This window comes from Mobula birostris, unplaced genomic scaffold, assembly GCF_030028105.1.
Source record: "Mobula birostris isolate sMobBir1 unplaced genomic scaffold, sMobBir1.hap1 scaffold_576, whole genome shotgun sequence".
NCBI lineage: Eukaryota > Metazoa > Chordata > Chondrichthyes > Myliobatiformes > Myliobatidae > Mobula > Mobula birostris.
Genome location: NW_027278300.1, coordinates 172,870 through 189,123, shown reverse-complemented (window position 1 = coordinate 189,123; position 16,254 = coordinate 172,870). Strand labels below are relative to the sequence as shown.

Genomic DNA, 16,254 nt, shown 5'->3' with positions numbered 1-16,254 from the left:
TCAGGAACTTGCTGACGATTCTTCCAGTTGAGTCTTAAAGTTGCGCCTGTGAAATATCTGAGAAATTTCCAAAAAGGTTTTCCCTTTTGTTTCTGGCAGGAAACATCCAATGAAAATAGCCGCAAATAAGCTGAATGAAAGAAATGGCATATAGCAGAAACTGCCCAGAGCTTCCTGAAAGACAGAAAGACAGAGTCAGTGCCCTTTGGTAGTATACTGCTTAAATGCATTAGCCGTTACATGTTTGTCTTGCAATGTCCATACTTTCAACTAACCTTAAACACAAGAGATTCTGCAATACTGGAAATCTTGGAGCAATGCGCTCAAAATGCTGGAGGATCTCAGCAGGTTAGGCGGCGTCTACAGCATAGAGAGGAATAATGAGTCAACGTTTCAGGCCGAGACTCCTTATCGCTTTCTATAGACATTTCCTAAGTTTCTCTAGAATCTTGTGTGTTACACATCTAATCTTGTTCAACATCTCCTAAAGATAATCAGTTTGAAACGTTTATGTTTTTCACTCTCCACGGATGCTGAGAACTTGGAGCACTCGGTTTATTTTTTCTTATTTTAAGTTATTCTTCAAGTGCAACTTCAAAGTTCTTGTTTGGACCCTCAGCAGAAGCTGATAGAGCTTCCAGTACAACACTCGCAAGTTGGTTGACCTCAGCTTATAGTTGGATGGAAGCTGACATGTCAACTGTGACATACTCCATATGGTCTACAGGTGATGAAACTGAACTGGCTGCTGGAAGAGGTGGCTCCGAATTATGCACAAAACCATATGTATGATAGGACCTGGACTCTGTCCACGTTTACATTGCAGTCCTGCTTTATAGCATTGTGCACATCCATCTGTGGTCTATTTCTTCAAAGTCTCAAAAGTCCTCCACAGTAGAACTTCTGTGTAACACTGCCCTCTGCAAAGCCGCCACATGAGCTAACCTTCCCCTTGCTATGGCTTTTGACCAGCTCATGGCCGGAGACTGCGTGTGCCAGCCCCACTTCCAGACAAGTCTCTACAATATGCAAGATCCCTGTATTTCAACTAGTGACTAAAGGGGACTATGGAGCCATCAGGGAGGAGCTGGCCAAAGTTGACTGGAAAGATGACAGTGGAACAACAATGGCAGGTATTTCTGGGAATAATACAGAAGGTGCAGGATCAGTTTATTCCAAAGAGGAAGAAAGATTCTAAGGGGAGTATACACTGGAATTTAGAAGGATGAGAAGGGATCTGATTGAAACATGTAAGATTATTAAGGGATTGGACAGGCTAGAGGCAGGAAACATGTTCCCGATGTTGGGGGAGCCCAGAACCAGAGGCCACAGTTTAAGAATAAGGGGTAGACAATTTAGAACGGAGTTGAGGAAAAACTTTTTCACACAGAGGGTTGTGGATCTGCGGAATGCTCTGCCTCAGAAGGCAGTGGAGGCCAGTTCTCTGGATTCTTTCAGGAAAGAGTTAGATAGAGCTCTTAAAGATAGCGGAGTCAAGGGATATGGGGAGAAGGCAGGAAAAGGGTACTGATTGTGGATAATCAGCCATGATCACAGTGAATGGCGGTGCTGACTCGAAGGGCCGAATGGCCTACTCCTGCACCTATTGTCTATTGTCTATTGACTAAGAGTGTGACACTGAGTGACAAATTGCCAGATGGCACAGTAGAGGGGGAGGCCATTTGGCCCACTGTGCCAAGACTGATCTCTTATTTGGAATAATGTGTTCAGTTCCTGTCGCCCCATTAGAGAAAGGATGCAGAAGCTCTCGAGAGGGTTGTGACAAGAATACACATAGATTAAGATGTAGCTGTCCTGTGCTGGCACCAGTGGGATCAGCAGTTGGTCTGCCACCTGTCTTCAGGAGAGAGAGAGATAAGGAAAACAATGGAGCAGCATTTGGAGATGTGTAATGAAGGGGAAGGAGGGCTGTCAAGATCTGGTCCCCCTTTGAACCCTGAACTGTTTGAAGTGATGGACAGGCGATACCCCAGCAGGGGGATAAAAAGGGACAGGTTCGCTAAGGCAGACACACACACGACACCCGAGGTAACGAGACCCTGGATGCGGTGCGCCTCTCACAAGTCGGTGGGAAGCTTTTGGACGGCTGGTCGCGGGATCAAGCCATAGACGCTCAGGGTGGAAAGGCACGATCGGTGGGAACCTGGTGTGTGTCCACCCTTGCCTGGATGCCAGGTTCAGCGCAGGGAAACGATTGCATCTGGAAACGGAGGGGTCACGGTCGGTGACCTCAGATGACATCACAAAGGACTCGCCCGAAAGCTGACTGTGAAGGTCTGTGTGGAAGTCGTTTTGAATATTCATTCGTTTTGCTCTCTCTCTCCTTCCCCCCACTGTCCATCGCCACGGCAGCGATTACTGCGAACTGAACTGAACTAAATTGAACCGAACTTTGCGTCACTTTGAAGCTGGTCACTTACCCCTAGACAACGATAGAGCTTGATTGATCCTGTTATCTTAATTCTGTGTACATGTATGTTTATCATTGCTGAACTGTTGATTTCATTATCCTTTTGATTAGAGTACTGTGTTGCTTGTTTCTTTAATAAAACTTTCTTAGTTCTAGTAATCCAGACTCCAACTGAGTGATCCATTTCTGCTGGTGAGAGGCACACCGCTTCCAGGGTCTCGTTACCTCGGGTGTCGTGTGTGTGTCTGCCTTAGCGAACCTGTCCCTTTTTATCCCCCTGCTGGGGTATCGCCTGTCCATCACTTCAAACAGTTCAGGGTTCAAAGGGGGAGCCGATCTTGACAGCTCTCCTTCCCCTTCATTACACATCTCCAAATGCAGCTCCATTGTTTTCCTTATCTCTCTATCTCCTGAAGACAGGTGGCAGACCAACTGCTGATCCCACTGGTGCCAGCACAGGACAGCTACATCTTGATCTATGTGTATTCTTGTCACAGGGTGCAGAGATTTACCAGGAGAATATTTATGAGGAAAGGTTGAGCAAGCTGGGGTTTTTCTCTTTGGAGTGAAGGAGGATGAAAGGTGACTTGATCGGGCGTATAAGGTAAGAGGCATAGGCTGAGTGAATAGCCAGAGACTTTATCCCACAGTGAAAATAGCTAATACAAGAAGGCATAAATTTAAGATGACTGGAGGAAAGTATGGGGGAACGTCAGGAGAAGTTTTTTTACATAGTGAGTGCATGGACACGATATCAAGGCTGGTGGCAGAGGTAGGTACATTAGAGGCATTTTAAAAACTCTTAAGAGAGGCACATGGATGATATAAAAATGGAAGGCTATTTAGGAGGGAAGAGTTAAATTGATGTTAGAGTTGCTTAAAAGTTTGGCACAACATTGTGAGCCAAGAAGCCTGTACAATGTTGTAGTGTTCAATTGTTCTATGCTCTATATTCTTTATATCCTCTTGATGTTGAACAGTCACTTCGTCAGGAGATAGTTTTGGCCAACTGAAAGAAAAAAGCAGCAAGGTGTGGACTTACATCTGTACAAATACCTAAATGGAGAAATTAAACTTTCCAGGTTAGATTTGTAAAATTAATAAAGAAACTTAAATTGTTTTTTCTCTCTGTTGAATCAGAAAACTGTGACTCCTGATCACTGATGGAAATTTATGATCCATAAGGTTACATTGAACGAATCAACCTGGTTCCAAGGACTGGCAGAAGAGAAAGCTGTTCACAGGATCTAAGAGCCGAGAAGCGGTCGTCAAGATACAGCAAAGAACCATAGGAAGGCAGTCAGTCAGTTAGCACTTCACAGCCAGTCAGGAACTGATTAAGTGCTTACAGCAGAGGGTGGTTGGGTTGAGGAGCTGGAGCTGAGAGCAATGGCACCATGTTGGAAAGGGCAGCCACTCAGGAAAGTATACTCAGCCCAGACTGACTTGCTGAGAAATATTTGTACACAGCTAAACAACTGAAATGATGTAACCCTAATGTAAAATAAATAAAGGTTAGTCTTGCGAGACCATGGATCTGCACCTGGAAAGTCTTCATTCTCCAGGGCGCAGGCCTGGGCAAGGTTGTATGGAAGACAGGCAGTTGCCCATGCGGTAGTCTCCCCTCTCCACGACACTGATATTGTCCAAGGGAAGGGCATTAGTACCCATACAGCTTGGCACCAGCGTCATCGCAGAGCAATGTGTGATTAAGTGCCTTGCTCAAAGGCACAACACGTTGCCTCGGCTGGGGCTCGAACTTACGACCTTCAGATTGCTAGTCGAATGCCTTAACCACTTGGCCACGTGCTCATACAATGTGAAATAACAATTTGTAATTACAATGAGAGATTGATAGATGTAATGTACTATGTCAATGAATTTAATGACCATGAATGGTTGTGTGTGACCCTCTGCAAGAAAGAGGGAACCTAGTGATTGCTTTGTGTGTCGTGCACAGGTCATGGTAGAATAGTTAGTAGCTGAGCAAGCTGCTGTATGTGGATTCAAGATTGTCTAATGTCATTTCCAATGCACAGGTGTAAAAGAGAATGAAATACTTGTCAATACGAGGAATTCTGCAGATGCTGGAAATTCAAGCAACACATATCAAAGCCTCCTCTGCTGTAAAGATGAAGCCACACTCAGGTTGGAGGAACAACACCTTATATTCCGTCTGGGTAGCCTCCAACCTAGTGGCATGAACATTGACTTCTCTAACTTCTGCTAATGCCCCACCTCCCCCTTGTACCCCATCCGTTATTTATTTATATACACACATTCTTTCTCTCTCTCTCCTTTTTCTACCTCTGTTCCTCTGACTATACCCCTTGCCCATCCTCTGGGTTTTTCCCCCCTCCCCCTTTTCCTTCTCCCTGGGCCTCCTGTTCCATGATCCTCTCATATCCCTTTTGCCAATCACCTGTCCAGCTCTTGGCTCCATCCCTCCCCCTCCTGTCTCCTCCTATCATTTTGGATCTCCCCCTCCCCCTCCCACTTTCAAATCTCTTACTAGCTCTTCCTTCAGTTAGTCCTGACGAAGGGTCTCAGCCGGAAACGTCGACTGTACCTCCTCCTAGGGATGCTGCCTGGCCTGCTGCGTTCACCAGCAACTATGAAATACTTGTGGTGGGGGGTGTGGAGGGGTAGGTTAGTGGACAGAGGTTGTGTTCAGCTTTACTGCTTGGGGAAAGTAACTGTTTTTGAGTCTGGTGGTCCTGGAATGGATGCTATGTAGCCTCCTCCCTGATAGGAGTGAGTGAGGTCCCTCGTGAAGTGACTGGCCTTTTCCTGGCACCCTTCTGTATCCGTGTCATTGATGGTGGGTAGGCCAGTGCCAGTGGTGTGTTGGGCATTTTGACTACACATTGTGGAGCCTTCCTGTCTGCCACAATGCAGTGGTTAAGTCATTGGCAGTGCTGCCTGAAGGAGAAATAATGGATGGAAAATTCAGATACATTCTGATTGACAGAAGCTGTTGGCAGATGGAAGTGTGGTGCACAGAGCAGTGCATCTAAGTAGTGGTCTTGCCGATGGCAATGCCATTTGAACACGCATTCACTGACTTCTACCATTCTGAAAGCACGGACACACTTGTGGGCTGCCTAGCTCGATCCTTGCTGATTTGATTTGACAGAAATGATGAGTTTCACTGTATGTTTCGATGTTTTCGATCTTTATCTACAGGAATGTCAGCGGCTGCTCCAGCTCCAAGAGCCTGTCTCAGCCAATACTGTAAAGCTTGTGCATTTACTCTCGCCTGATCTCCAACCTCCCTCAGATTTTCCCTTTCCTGCCTCATCTCCTCACCTCCTCTGCAGTACTGTTTGGGGTCCATTTGATTTCTGATCAAACCACCTGAGATGCTAACTTCCACTCCCTCCACAAATGCTGCCTGACCTGAGGAATTCCAGGATTTTCTGTTTTAAGTGCAATTTCTAGACTTTGCAATGTTTTGAACTATAACTAAAGAAGGGTTTTCTGCTTTCATTTCAGACATTGGTGTGTTTATGGTTAGTTCCAAGAATGGGTACAAAATCATCCACAAACAATTCAAAAAACTGGTGATTGAATCCATCCTCTGTTTTTTATCTGTTTCATTTCATCACAATAGAATGGCGACTGAGTGAATCTTCAATGGAATAGCGACTGGGTGAATTTTCAATGGAATGGTGACTGGGTGAATCTTCAATAGAATGGTGACTGGGAGAATCTTCAATGAAATATCAACTTGGTGAATCTTCAATGGAATAGTGACTGGGTGAATTTTCAATGGAATGGTGACTGGGTGAATCTTCAATAGAATGGTGACTGGGAGAATCTTCAATGGAATAGTGACTGGGTGAATCTTTAATGGAATAGCAACTGGGTAAATCTTCAATGGAATAGTGACTGGGTGAATCTTCAATGGAATAGCGACTGGGTGAATATTCAATAGGATGGTGACTGGGAGAATCTTCAATGGAATAGTGACTGGGTGAATCTTCAATGGAATGTCAACTTGGTAAATCTTCAATGGAATAGTGACTGGGTGAATCTTCAATGGAATAGCGACTGGGTGAATCTTCAATGGAATAGTGACTGGGTGAACCTTCAATAGAATGGTGACTGGGTGAATCTTCAATGGAATAGTGACTGGATGAATCTTCAATGGAATAGTGACTGGGTGACTCTTCAATGGAATGGCGACTGGGTGAATCTTCAATGGAATAGTGACTGGGTGAATCTTCAATGGAATAGTGAAAGGGCGAATCTTCAATAGGATGGTGACTGGGAGAATCTTCAATGGAATAGTGACTGGGTGAATCTTCAATGGAATGTCAACTTGGTAAATCTTCAATGGAATAGTGACTGGGTGAATCTTCAATGGAATAGCGACTGGGTGAATCTTCAATGGAATAGTGACTGGGTGAATCTTCAATAGAATGGTGACTGGGTGAATCTTCAATGGAATAGTGACTGGATGAATCTTCAATGGAATAGTGACTGGGTGAATCTTCAATGGAATGGCGACTGGGTGAACCTTCAATGGAATAGCGACTGGGTGAATCTTCAATGGAATAGTGAAAGGGTGAATCAATGGAATAGCGACTGGGTGAATCTTCAATAGGATGGTGACTGGGAGAATCTTCAATGGAATAGTGACTGAGTGAATTTTCAATGGAATAGTGACTGGGTGAATCTTCAAAGGAATGGTGACTGGGTGAATCTTCAGTGCAATAGCGACCGGGTGAATCTTCAATGGAATAGTGACCGGGTGAATCTTCAATGCAATAGCAACTGGGTGAATCTTCAATGGAATAGTGACTGAGTGAATCTTCAATGGAATAGTGACTGGATGAATCTTCAATAGAATGGTGACTGGGTGAATCTTCAATGGAATAGTGACTCGATGAATCTTCAATGGAATAGTGACTGGGTGAATCTTCAATGGAATGGCGACTGGGTGAATCTTCAATAGAATGGTGACTGGGAGAATCTTCAATGGAATATCAACTTGGTGAATCTTCAATGGAATAGCGACTGGGTGAATCTTCAATGAAATAGTGACAGGGTGAATCTTCAATAGAATGGTGACTGGGTGAATCTTCAATGGAATAGTGACTGGATGAATCTTCACTAGAATGGTGACTGGGTGGATTTTCAATGGAATAGTGACTGGATGAATCTTCAATGGAATAGTGACTGGGTGAATCTTCAATGGAATAGTGACTGGATGAATCTTCAATGGAATCGTGACTGGGTGAATCTTCAATGGAATGGTGACTGGGTGAATCTTCAATGGAATAGCGACTGGGTGAATCTTCAATGGAATAGTGACTGGGTGAATCTTCAATGGAATAGCGACTTGGTGAATCTTCAATGGAATGGTGACTGGGTGAATTTTCAATGGAATGGTGACTGGGTGAATCTTCAGTGGAATAGTGACAGGGTGAATCTTCAATGGAATGGCGACTGCGTGAATCTTCAATGGAATTGCAACAGGGTGAGTCTTCAATGGAATAATGACTGGGTAAATATTCAATGGAAATGTGACTAGGTGACTCTTCAATGGAATGGTGACTGGGTGAGTCTTCAATGGAATAATAACTGGGTAAATCTTCAATGGAAATGTGACTAGGTGACTCTTCAATGGAATGGTGACTGGGTGAGTCTTCAATGGAATAATGACTGGGTAAATCTTCAATGGAAATGTGACTAGGTGACTCTTCAATGGATTGGTGACTGGGTGAGTCTTCAATCCTCCAGTGTGGGTGTGGGCAACTGGAAGATACAGATTTGGTCTGTGCCTATGGGTAGTAAGAACAGAACTAAGGCAGGGTGGGACATTATTAAAGCATGTCACTTCAGCAAAACTTCCAACAGAATGAATCAATAATACAGCTTGTAAAGAACGAGATAGAAAAAATCCAAATTAGTGAATAATTATTATTGGTATATGGAAGAAATGTTCCCTCCCCTATGCAAGAAACTTCCAAAAAGGACATGTGGTGCAACGTAGAATATTTAGCAAAATCTTTATAGTTTGTGCCACAAAATTCAATTGCATTCAGGACACTTACAACAAGAAATGGAAAAGTCAGACCAACTATAATGAGGTTTATCCAGAACAGGGAGCCAGTGATCATGTAGGCGGCTGGCCGTGCAGTCTGGTCGAAGATTTCCATCGGGATGACTGCAGACACACCAGCTAAGACATAGAAAAGAAAGAATTTACAAGTTGAGTGGAACTAAAATACATGATATTGAAATATAGTGAAACATTCTTGGTGGATAGTCAACGGGGAAGAGTGCACCTTGCAGACTGAGTTTTTACAACTGAATGTTCTGTATGTATATTGGACGTGGAATTGCATCAGGTGGGGTAGGGAGAGCATTCTAGTTCTGAAGTAAAGTGGGTTGGAGTGGCAGATGCAATGTGAGCATGTCTCTACCCCCTGGGTCCCACTGGAATATGGGAGTCTAGTGAAGGTAAGCAAATCCACACGGGGCTACACAACTGCAAAATCCATTTCCCACACACATCTAAATTCCAACTGCTCCATGCCCCTCCTGTTTCTGGGAAGTTCAAAGCACCTGTTTCACTTTTCTTAGGCTCTTCTCATCCCTCCAGCTAACATAAAGTTCCACAATGTCCCTTGGTGACTTGGCTATTCCTATTTATATCTTTCTTGAACCATTCATTTTATTTCTACCCCATTTTAGACATCTAATCTTTTGCCATCCTCACTATCATAGCTTAATTCCTTTTATTCTATATTTTTACCCATGTTTAGAACTTGTCTTATTTACAGTTATGTTGAAAATCATCAAGTTGAAACATTAATTCTGTTTCTTGGTCACTTTCTTTGCACAGACGCTGCCTGACCCAGTGAATATTCCCAGCATTTTTTTTTAGCTTTTACATCAGATATTTTGTAATTGCCTTGTTCTCTTTTGATTTTGTTTCTCTGTGTAAGATAAAAAGTTTAATAGCAGTAATGACCTGGGCCAATTCCAAAGCTTAAGAACGATGCAAAGATACAGGCCATGCTGAGGAACGGTGCCCAACTGATCTTGTCCTGGGTCAGTAGAGAGGGAGAATCAATTAGACAGGTAAGGCACAGTCCTTTTCCTAATTGCAACATATTGTCAGGATTAGTACTCATTGACAATATGATACTCATCTCTCAATTCAAAAGTCATGCTTCACTTGCCACTTCACGTCAAAAAGGCAAACCAGGCCTCTACGTTGCAGCACAGTGTTAAGGAAGTGGATCCATTATTCCTCCCAGTCCAAACATACATGGTTGCAGATTTTTAACTTCAATGTAAGTTGGCTATCTGATATAAAAATGTCTCATTTTCATTTCCCATTGAAGCATTTTTCTTGTATTTCTCACTTAACTCAATCCAGCAACTCAAGCACAACATCTTCCACTGAGAACAAATCACGGTCCTGGCCTTGGATCTGATTTTTCCTCAGGGTGGATTATAAAAGTCTATGCTATGCTCAGCACTACACAAGTCCATAAATATTTTGGTCTGTCAATGCCCGCTTTTACACACAGCAATAACTGTTTGCATATATGTATTTAACGTAGCAAGACACTTCACCGGGGCCATTATGAAACAGAAGAAGTTGACTCCAAATGATCAAAGGAAATATTAAGGCAGGTGATGCAATCTTTGGTCAAAGAGCATCTTGATGGATGGCAGAAAGAAACAGAAGATTTGGGGAGCTAGTTCGATATAAGGAACATCTTCTGGTGTAAATACCAGTGGTGGAATAGTTAAATCAAGAGCTGAGCTAAGGGGCTGAATTAAAGGAGCCCCGATGTCCAAGAGATTTACAGGACTGTGGAAGGTTAAAGATAGAAGGGAACTCAAGGTCAAGCAGGGATTTCAAAGTAAGGATGAAAATTTTAGAATGTATGTAAGGCTTAACTCGGTGCTGGTGCATGTCAGTAAACACAAGGGCAATGGATGAGTGGCATAGTCGGAGTAACATGCTGGTCTTTAATGACCTTAGAGAACAGAAGAATAAAGGTCAGTCAGGAATATGTTGTAATAATAGAGCCTACAACTCAATAGACTTTAATGAGAGTTTTATCAGCAGCTTGAAGTGAATTAGGCAGTGAAATAAAGATCAAGAATAGCCCATTCACTTTGTCAGACCGATTCCTTTGAGTATTTTATCCCTCCCATTCTAGTTTGTAACTTCACCCCGCCCCTCCCCCGACACAATAGCTATTGTTCTGACACCTCACAGGGAAATGTGGCCCATTGATAAGTTGGAATCTTAACCTATCCCCAAGAGCACAAAATTGAGCAAAGGTTCCCATCCATAGTTGGGAATTCTTAAAACGCGACCTTCATACGGATATGAACACACCAGATAAATGTGCTCCAGTTAGTGGGAACTTAACAGGAAAACAGTTGAAATCCAACATGACTTGTCCCTTTTACCAGTGAGGAAGAGGCTATGACATACCTGAAGAGTCAAGGAGATGGTGAACAATATTCCACAAGCAGCCATCAGACTATAGCCCCCGATAAGCAGCACCTTGCGCCCAGTCCGGTCAATGAACAGATTCTAATGGAGGAAAATCAATGTCGTCATTGGATGCTGCTCAAAGTAATCACCCTTCGAAGGCTTACAGTGCAGATCAAGGCACCAATATGCAAGGAATGCCCGAGGGGGATCTGAAGAGCACAGAATTACTGTAAAAGTTTTCATAATTCAGAGGATTGACAGGAACTACTTAAAGCACTTTAAAAGTTGTTTTTCTAGTGTTTCCAGTTGCAACAGCCAGAGATTGGAGAGAAAGAGCCATCAGTATTTTGGCAGGCACAGTTCGAAGATGTGATATGGAATAAACAGTACAGTCCTTGAGGATTCATGTGCATGTACCTCTGATATGTGACGTTTCTACAGATGTACCATGGAGAGCATACTGACTGGTTACATCTCCGCTTGGCTTGGAAGCCACAATGCACAGGATCAGTAAAAAACTGCAGAGGGTTGTAAACTCAGCCGTCATGGTACTAGCCTTCCCGCCATCCAGGCTATCTTCAATAGTGATGCCTCAGGATCCTCACCATCCAGGACATGTCCTCTTCTCGTTGCTACCATGAGGGAAAAGGGTCAGGAAGGAGTCCGAAGATAAAACACTCAAAGTTTCGGGAACAGTTTCTTTCCACCTGCCATCAGATTTCTGAATAGACCATGAAAACATACCTCACTTTTTGCTCCCTTTTTCAGTCGGTTTCAATAGGTACATTTAATGTCAGAGAAATGTATACAATATACCTCCTGAAATTCTTTCTCTTTGCAAACATCCACGAAAACAGAGGAGTGCCCCATACTTCCATATTTATTTTTAAAATATTTCTTATTATGACTTATAGTTTTTTATCTATTGCACTATACTGCTGCCATAAAACAACAGATTTCATGGAATATGTCAGTGATAATAAAGCTGATTCTGATTCTAAGATGTTAGGATATATTGAGTGGATATTTTCTTCGTGGATCTTAATAAGGTGATTGAGAAAGTCCCTCATCCAGAAGATTAAGATACATGGGATAAATGGAAATATTGAAAGAGGAGTTCATAAAACATGAGAGATCTTAGGCTTTGTAATACATGAACAGGGCAAATTTCTTTGGAAACAGAATACCGTACTGATGCTGAAAATCCAAAATAAAAGCAGAAAATGTTGAAAATACTCAGCAGGTTTTAGGAGAGAAAGAAGCAGCCTCGTAATTGTTCAAATTGAAACAAGGGAAGAGAGAAATCAGACCGGTTCGTTGCAGAGGAAGGTGGACGATAACAAAGGGAATACCTGTTATAAGGAGGAAAGCAAGAGAGACAGAACACTGCGAGTCACAGAGTAAATCCCATCGACCACTACCCGCTACCTTCTATGGGCACGCTGATCCGAAATTTGAGGGACAGAACAAAGTAAATGGTGAGCGAGGATGTTAAAGGCTTGTTAATTCTAGAAGATGCGTCTGGAGGCACCTCTTTCTCCCTTATTAGGGAGAGTGAGAGCCTGTGGTTAGTCGAATACCGGGTGAACAATGTAGTCTTTGAGCTCACTGCAAGTCTGTGTCTTTACTGTTGCTTTGCTCACGCTTGAGTGCTCCGTGGCGGGTGCTGATGCTTTTTTTCCCTGGTAGGGGGAGGGTGGATCGTTGCTTGCTGCCAGCTATGTGCGGGAGGGAGGGGAGCTGTGGGGGGGGGGCTTCGGGGTTCATTCATTCTTTGGGGCGTTCCTCTTTTCGTGGATGGTTGCGAAGAAAGGCAATTCAGGATGTATATTGTATACATTTCTCTGACAGTAAATGTACCTTTGAAACCTTTGAAACCTTTGGCAATGGGACTTGTAAGAAGAGGTGAGTGAAATTAGCCATTTGTTTGAGTTGATCAGAGGAATTTCTAGACCATTAAGTCTCATTTAGTAGGAAATATTGTCTTCCTTCAAGGCACAGTGCAGTGTACAGGCTGGGATAAGTCAGACTCATGATTGCTCTAGTGCTCTCCAAATTAGATATTTTGATGTATCACATTTAATCTGCACAGGTCTCTAGTATATTTTAAAATATTTTTTATCCGACCCAATGTTGATGTTATCTAGCATGATCTCACCTCCGCACTATCTTTAGGCAGCATGAATCAGTCTGTGTATAATTTCAGTGACAGGGGAATCACTGACATATTTAAATTCAGAGGACACTGCCTGAAACTTAGCCGAGATGAAAGATGGCAGAACAGCCAACACTGGTGCGGCTCAGTCCTGCGATTAAAGTCAAAAAAACTTGAGAGTTGGAAATTAGATTTGATTGAGATTGTCATAACCTAACAGAATTATGAGAAAAATTGGTTCATAGTGAAACAGTACATACACTTGTCAACGAGGTAGTGAACTCACAGCACCCAGTTCCAATAGTGACATACTGGATCTTTTCATCCGGAATTCCTGCAGCACAGAACACATATACAGCGTAGTAATACATCTGTCAGAAAAAAAGAAATTAGATTCTGAATCCAGCAAAATATAGTCAGAATAACGCATTGGACAGGCAGTAAATTCATGTAATTTAGTTTTCTTTACAAAATGCATAAATTCAATGATGATAGTGCTATTATACAATCACATTACAAACAAAAACCAGACAAGTCATGTCTAACAGACTGAACAAACACATTCCAATTCTCATCGAGGTTGGGAACCCACATGTGCTCTAAGTGAGATACGAACTCACAGCCTTGGCATTTCTCGATAACGTGCTGTGTTCTGATTGTGCCAGTAGATAACAAGTTCAAAGTGTGACTGTGAAATGGGGAATCAGTTATTCCATTGTTTAACTCTAGAATCTGCAGCACCTAATAACTGGTTGTTTATGTAAAACTGAGTCTGTGTGGATGCTCCAGACGGTGTGACTGACCGTGATGCATTGAGAGTGTAAAGACATTGTGCAGGTACACACAGTAACTAACCTGGGGGTTGAAGAGACGTCTCGGCAATGGAGTAAAGCATTTGGTGGAAACAGTATGAAATACAGGGTCAAGCCATTCAGTAACCAGCTCCGGCCACCAACCCCAGGCCGCAATTTTACATGCAATATGATGGTGGCTGTTCTCTTGCTTGCAATGTCAATCGGTCTCTGTCTTGAATGTAACAAGTGTCCAAGCCTCCACAGCCCTCTTGGGTGGGGAATTCTGAAGGTTTTACAAGTCCATTCTACTGGAAAGGGGGAATAAACGAGATGCGGCTTGGAAAGATACTAAAGATGCTTGCCGAATGGCCTACTTCTGCTCCTTTGTCTTATGGTCTTGTCTTATGGAAATACAAGGTTTAATGGTTAACTTCCTGGTTCAGTAATCCAGCAGCCTAGATGAATGACCTGTAGGCACAAATCTAGTCTTCCGGGCTGGAGAATTCAGAATGACGAGGCACAGCCTGGTGGAATGCCAGGTAAAAGAAATGTCTTCATTCAGAGGCAGGTGGATCTGTGCAATTCTCCACCGCAGAGGCAGCAGAGACAAACTCATCAAGACACTACATTTAACGTTGAAACAGAAGAAGGGACACTGAGCGGGACATGTGCCTTCTTGTGGATTGGGAACAGGGTGCAGACGTCTGTTACCTACTCCTGCTCTTAGTTACCTCATATCTGTCTTCAAATGCCATTGTAGCTGGGAAATCTAAAGCATTGACCTAAATTAATCTGGAACTAAAACCTGGAATCAGAATTGACAAACAAGAAACTAAAGATAAGTGAGGTCAGCTTTATTTATCGCGTGCACATGGAAACATACAGTGAAATGCGTCATTTCCATCAAATCAAATCAGTGAGGATTGTGCTGGGCAGCCCACGAGTGTCCCAGCACCACGCCCACAGCTCACTAGCCCTAACCTGTAGGTCTTTGGAAAGTGAGGGAAAACTAGAGCATCTTAAGAAAAGTTTGATGTCACAGGGAGAACGTACAAACTCCTCATAGCTAGTGGCAGGAATTGAACCCAGATCTTACAACTGGCCACTGTACGAGGTTGTGCTAACCACTACACTACCCTGCCACCCCAGAACTACAAAGCCAAAGGGTTCATGGATACCCCGTTCCCTGTTCCCACCTTCTCGCCAAGTTCCTTAATCCCTTCCGTATTAAGTGTATTCAGGAAGTTGGATATAGAGTTTTTCATGACGATTTGTTCTCTGCTACCTAGCCCTGATAAAGCTGTACTTCAGTCCCACAACAAGCAAAACCACACACAAAATGCTGGAGTGACCCACGGGTCAGGTAGCTTCTATGGAAGTGAATAGATAGTTGATGTTTCGGGCCGAGACCCATAGATAGTGTAACACAGGCTCAGGTTGCCTCGAGCGTTACAGATGATTCACACCGGTGCACAGAGTTGATCTTCTGTTATGGACTTGGATTCAGTCCAGCCCCTAGGGTCCATCCCACCGGAGTAATCCCATCAGTCTCATTCCTGACCTCGGAGAGGCACAAGACAGCAGGCGCTGGAACCCGGAGCTGCAAGCAGGCTGCGGGAGGAGCTCTGCGGATCGAGCAGCGTCTGCGGCAAGGAGGGATCGTCAATGTTTCCTGAGGCAGGGCTTTCGTCTAAAGTATCGACAGCTCCTTTCCTTCCACAGGCGCTGTTGCATCCACTGAGTTCCTCAGCAGATCATTTGCTACTCCAATCCCACTCTTTCCTCCTCCTCGCCTCCACTTACTCTCTCACAATCACTAGTTCAGATCCTCAGCAGAGCATTTGTTACTCCAATCTCACTCTTTCTTCCTTGTCACCTCCACTTACTCTCTCACAATTGCTATTTGCACCCTTTCATTAGTCTAGCCTAACTAGAGGGAATTAAGTTGCCAGCACTTCTTCAGGTTTTAGGAGGAAATTGGAGCACAGAACAGAAAGAAAGCATAAATCCCACACAGACAGCGGCTGAGGTGAGGGCTGTACTCATACTGCCAGAGCTATGGGGCAGCCGCACTGACTGCAGTGACTGGCTTTTAAGAGCTGAGCTTCCCCTGGATCTCAATGCTACTTACAGCATCGTTGCCACATAACTGGAAGGCACTGCCCAGCAGAAAGGTTATGATCATCTGCCACCGGACGGCTCTGTCCTGGAACAGCTCCCAGATTCTCTTTGCCCTTTGACCTTCAAGCACAGCCTGCTCCTCCAGCACTTCGTCCATTTCTGCCGTGATGTCGATATTGCTGTGCAGCCTCCTCAGAGCTGCGTAAACAGAAAGTGTGATGCTAGATCGTTAATGATTCAGCTCCTCCTTTTTGACCATCTAAATCTCCAACAATAC

The 16,254-nt window shown here is 43.6% G+C and overlaps 1 protein-coding gene across 1 annotated transcript in view; it reads right to left on the bottom strand.

The window, feature by feature from the left end:
• The window catches only part of LOC140193377 (solute carrier family 2, facilitated glucose transporter member 11-like), a 28,289-nt gene continuing 12,035 nt past the window's right edge, over nucleotides 1–16,254 (bottom strand). Inside the window, exons 7-12 of the mRNA XM_072250713.1 lie at nucleotides 15,988–16,175; nucleotides 13,323–13,433; nucleotides 10,905–11,006; nucleotides 9,417–9,492; nucleotides 8,494–8,621; nucleotides 1–174 (exon numbers count right to left, since the gene is read on the bottom strand). Coding sequence (XP_072106814.1) covers nucleotides 1–174; nucleotides 8,494–8,621; nucleotides 9,417–9,492; nucleotides 10,905–11,006; nucleotides 13,323–13,433; nucleotides 15,988–16,175 — 779 coding nt within the window. The remainder of the gene's footprint in view (nucleotides 175–8,493; nucleotides 8,622–9,416; nucleotides 9,493–10,904; nucleotides 11,007–13,322; nucleotides 13,434–15,987; nucleotides 16,176–16,254) is intronic.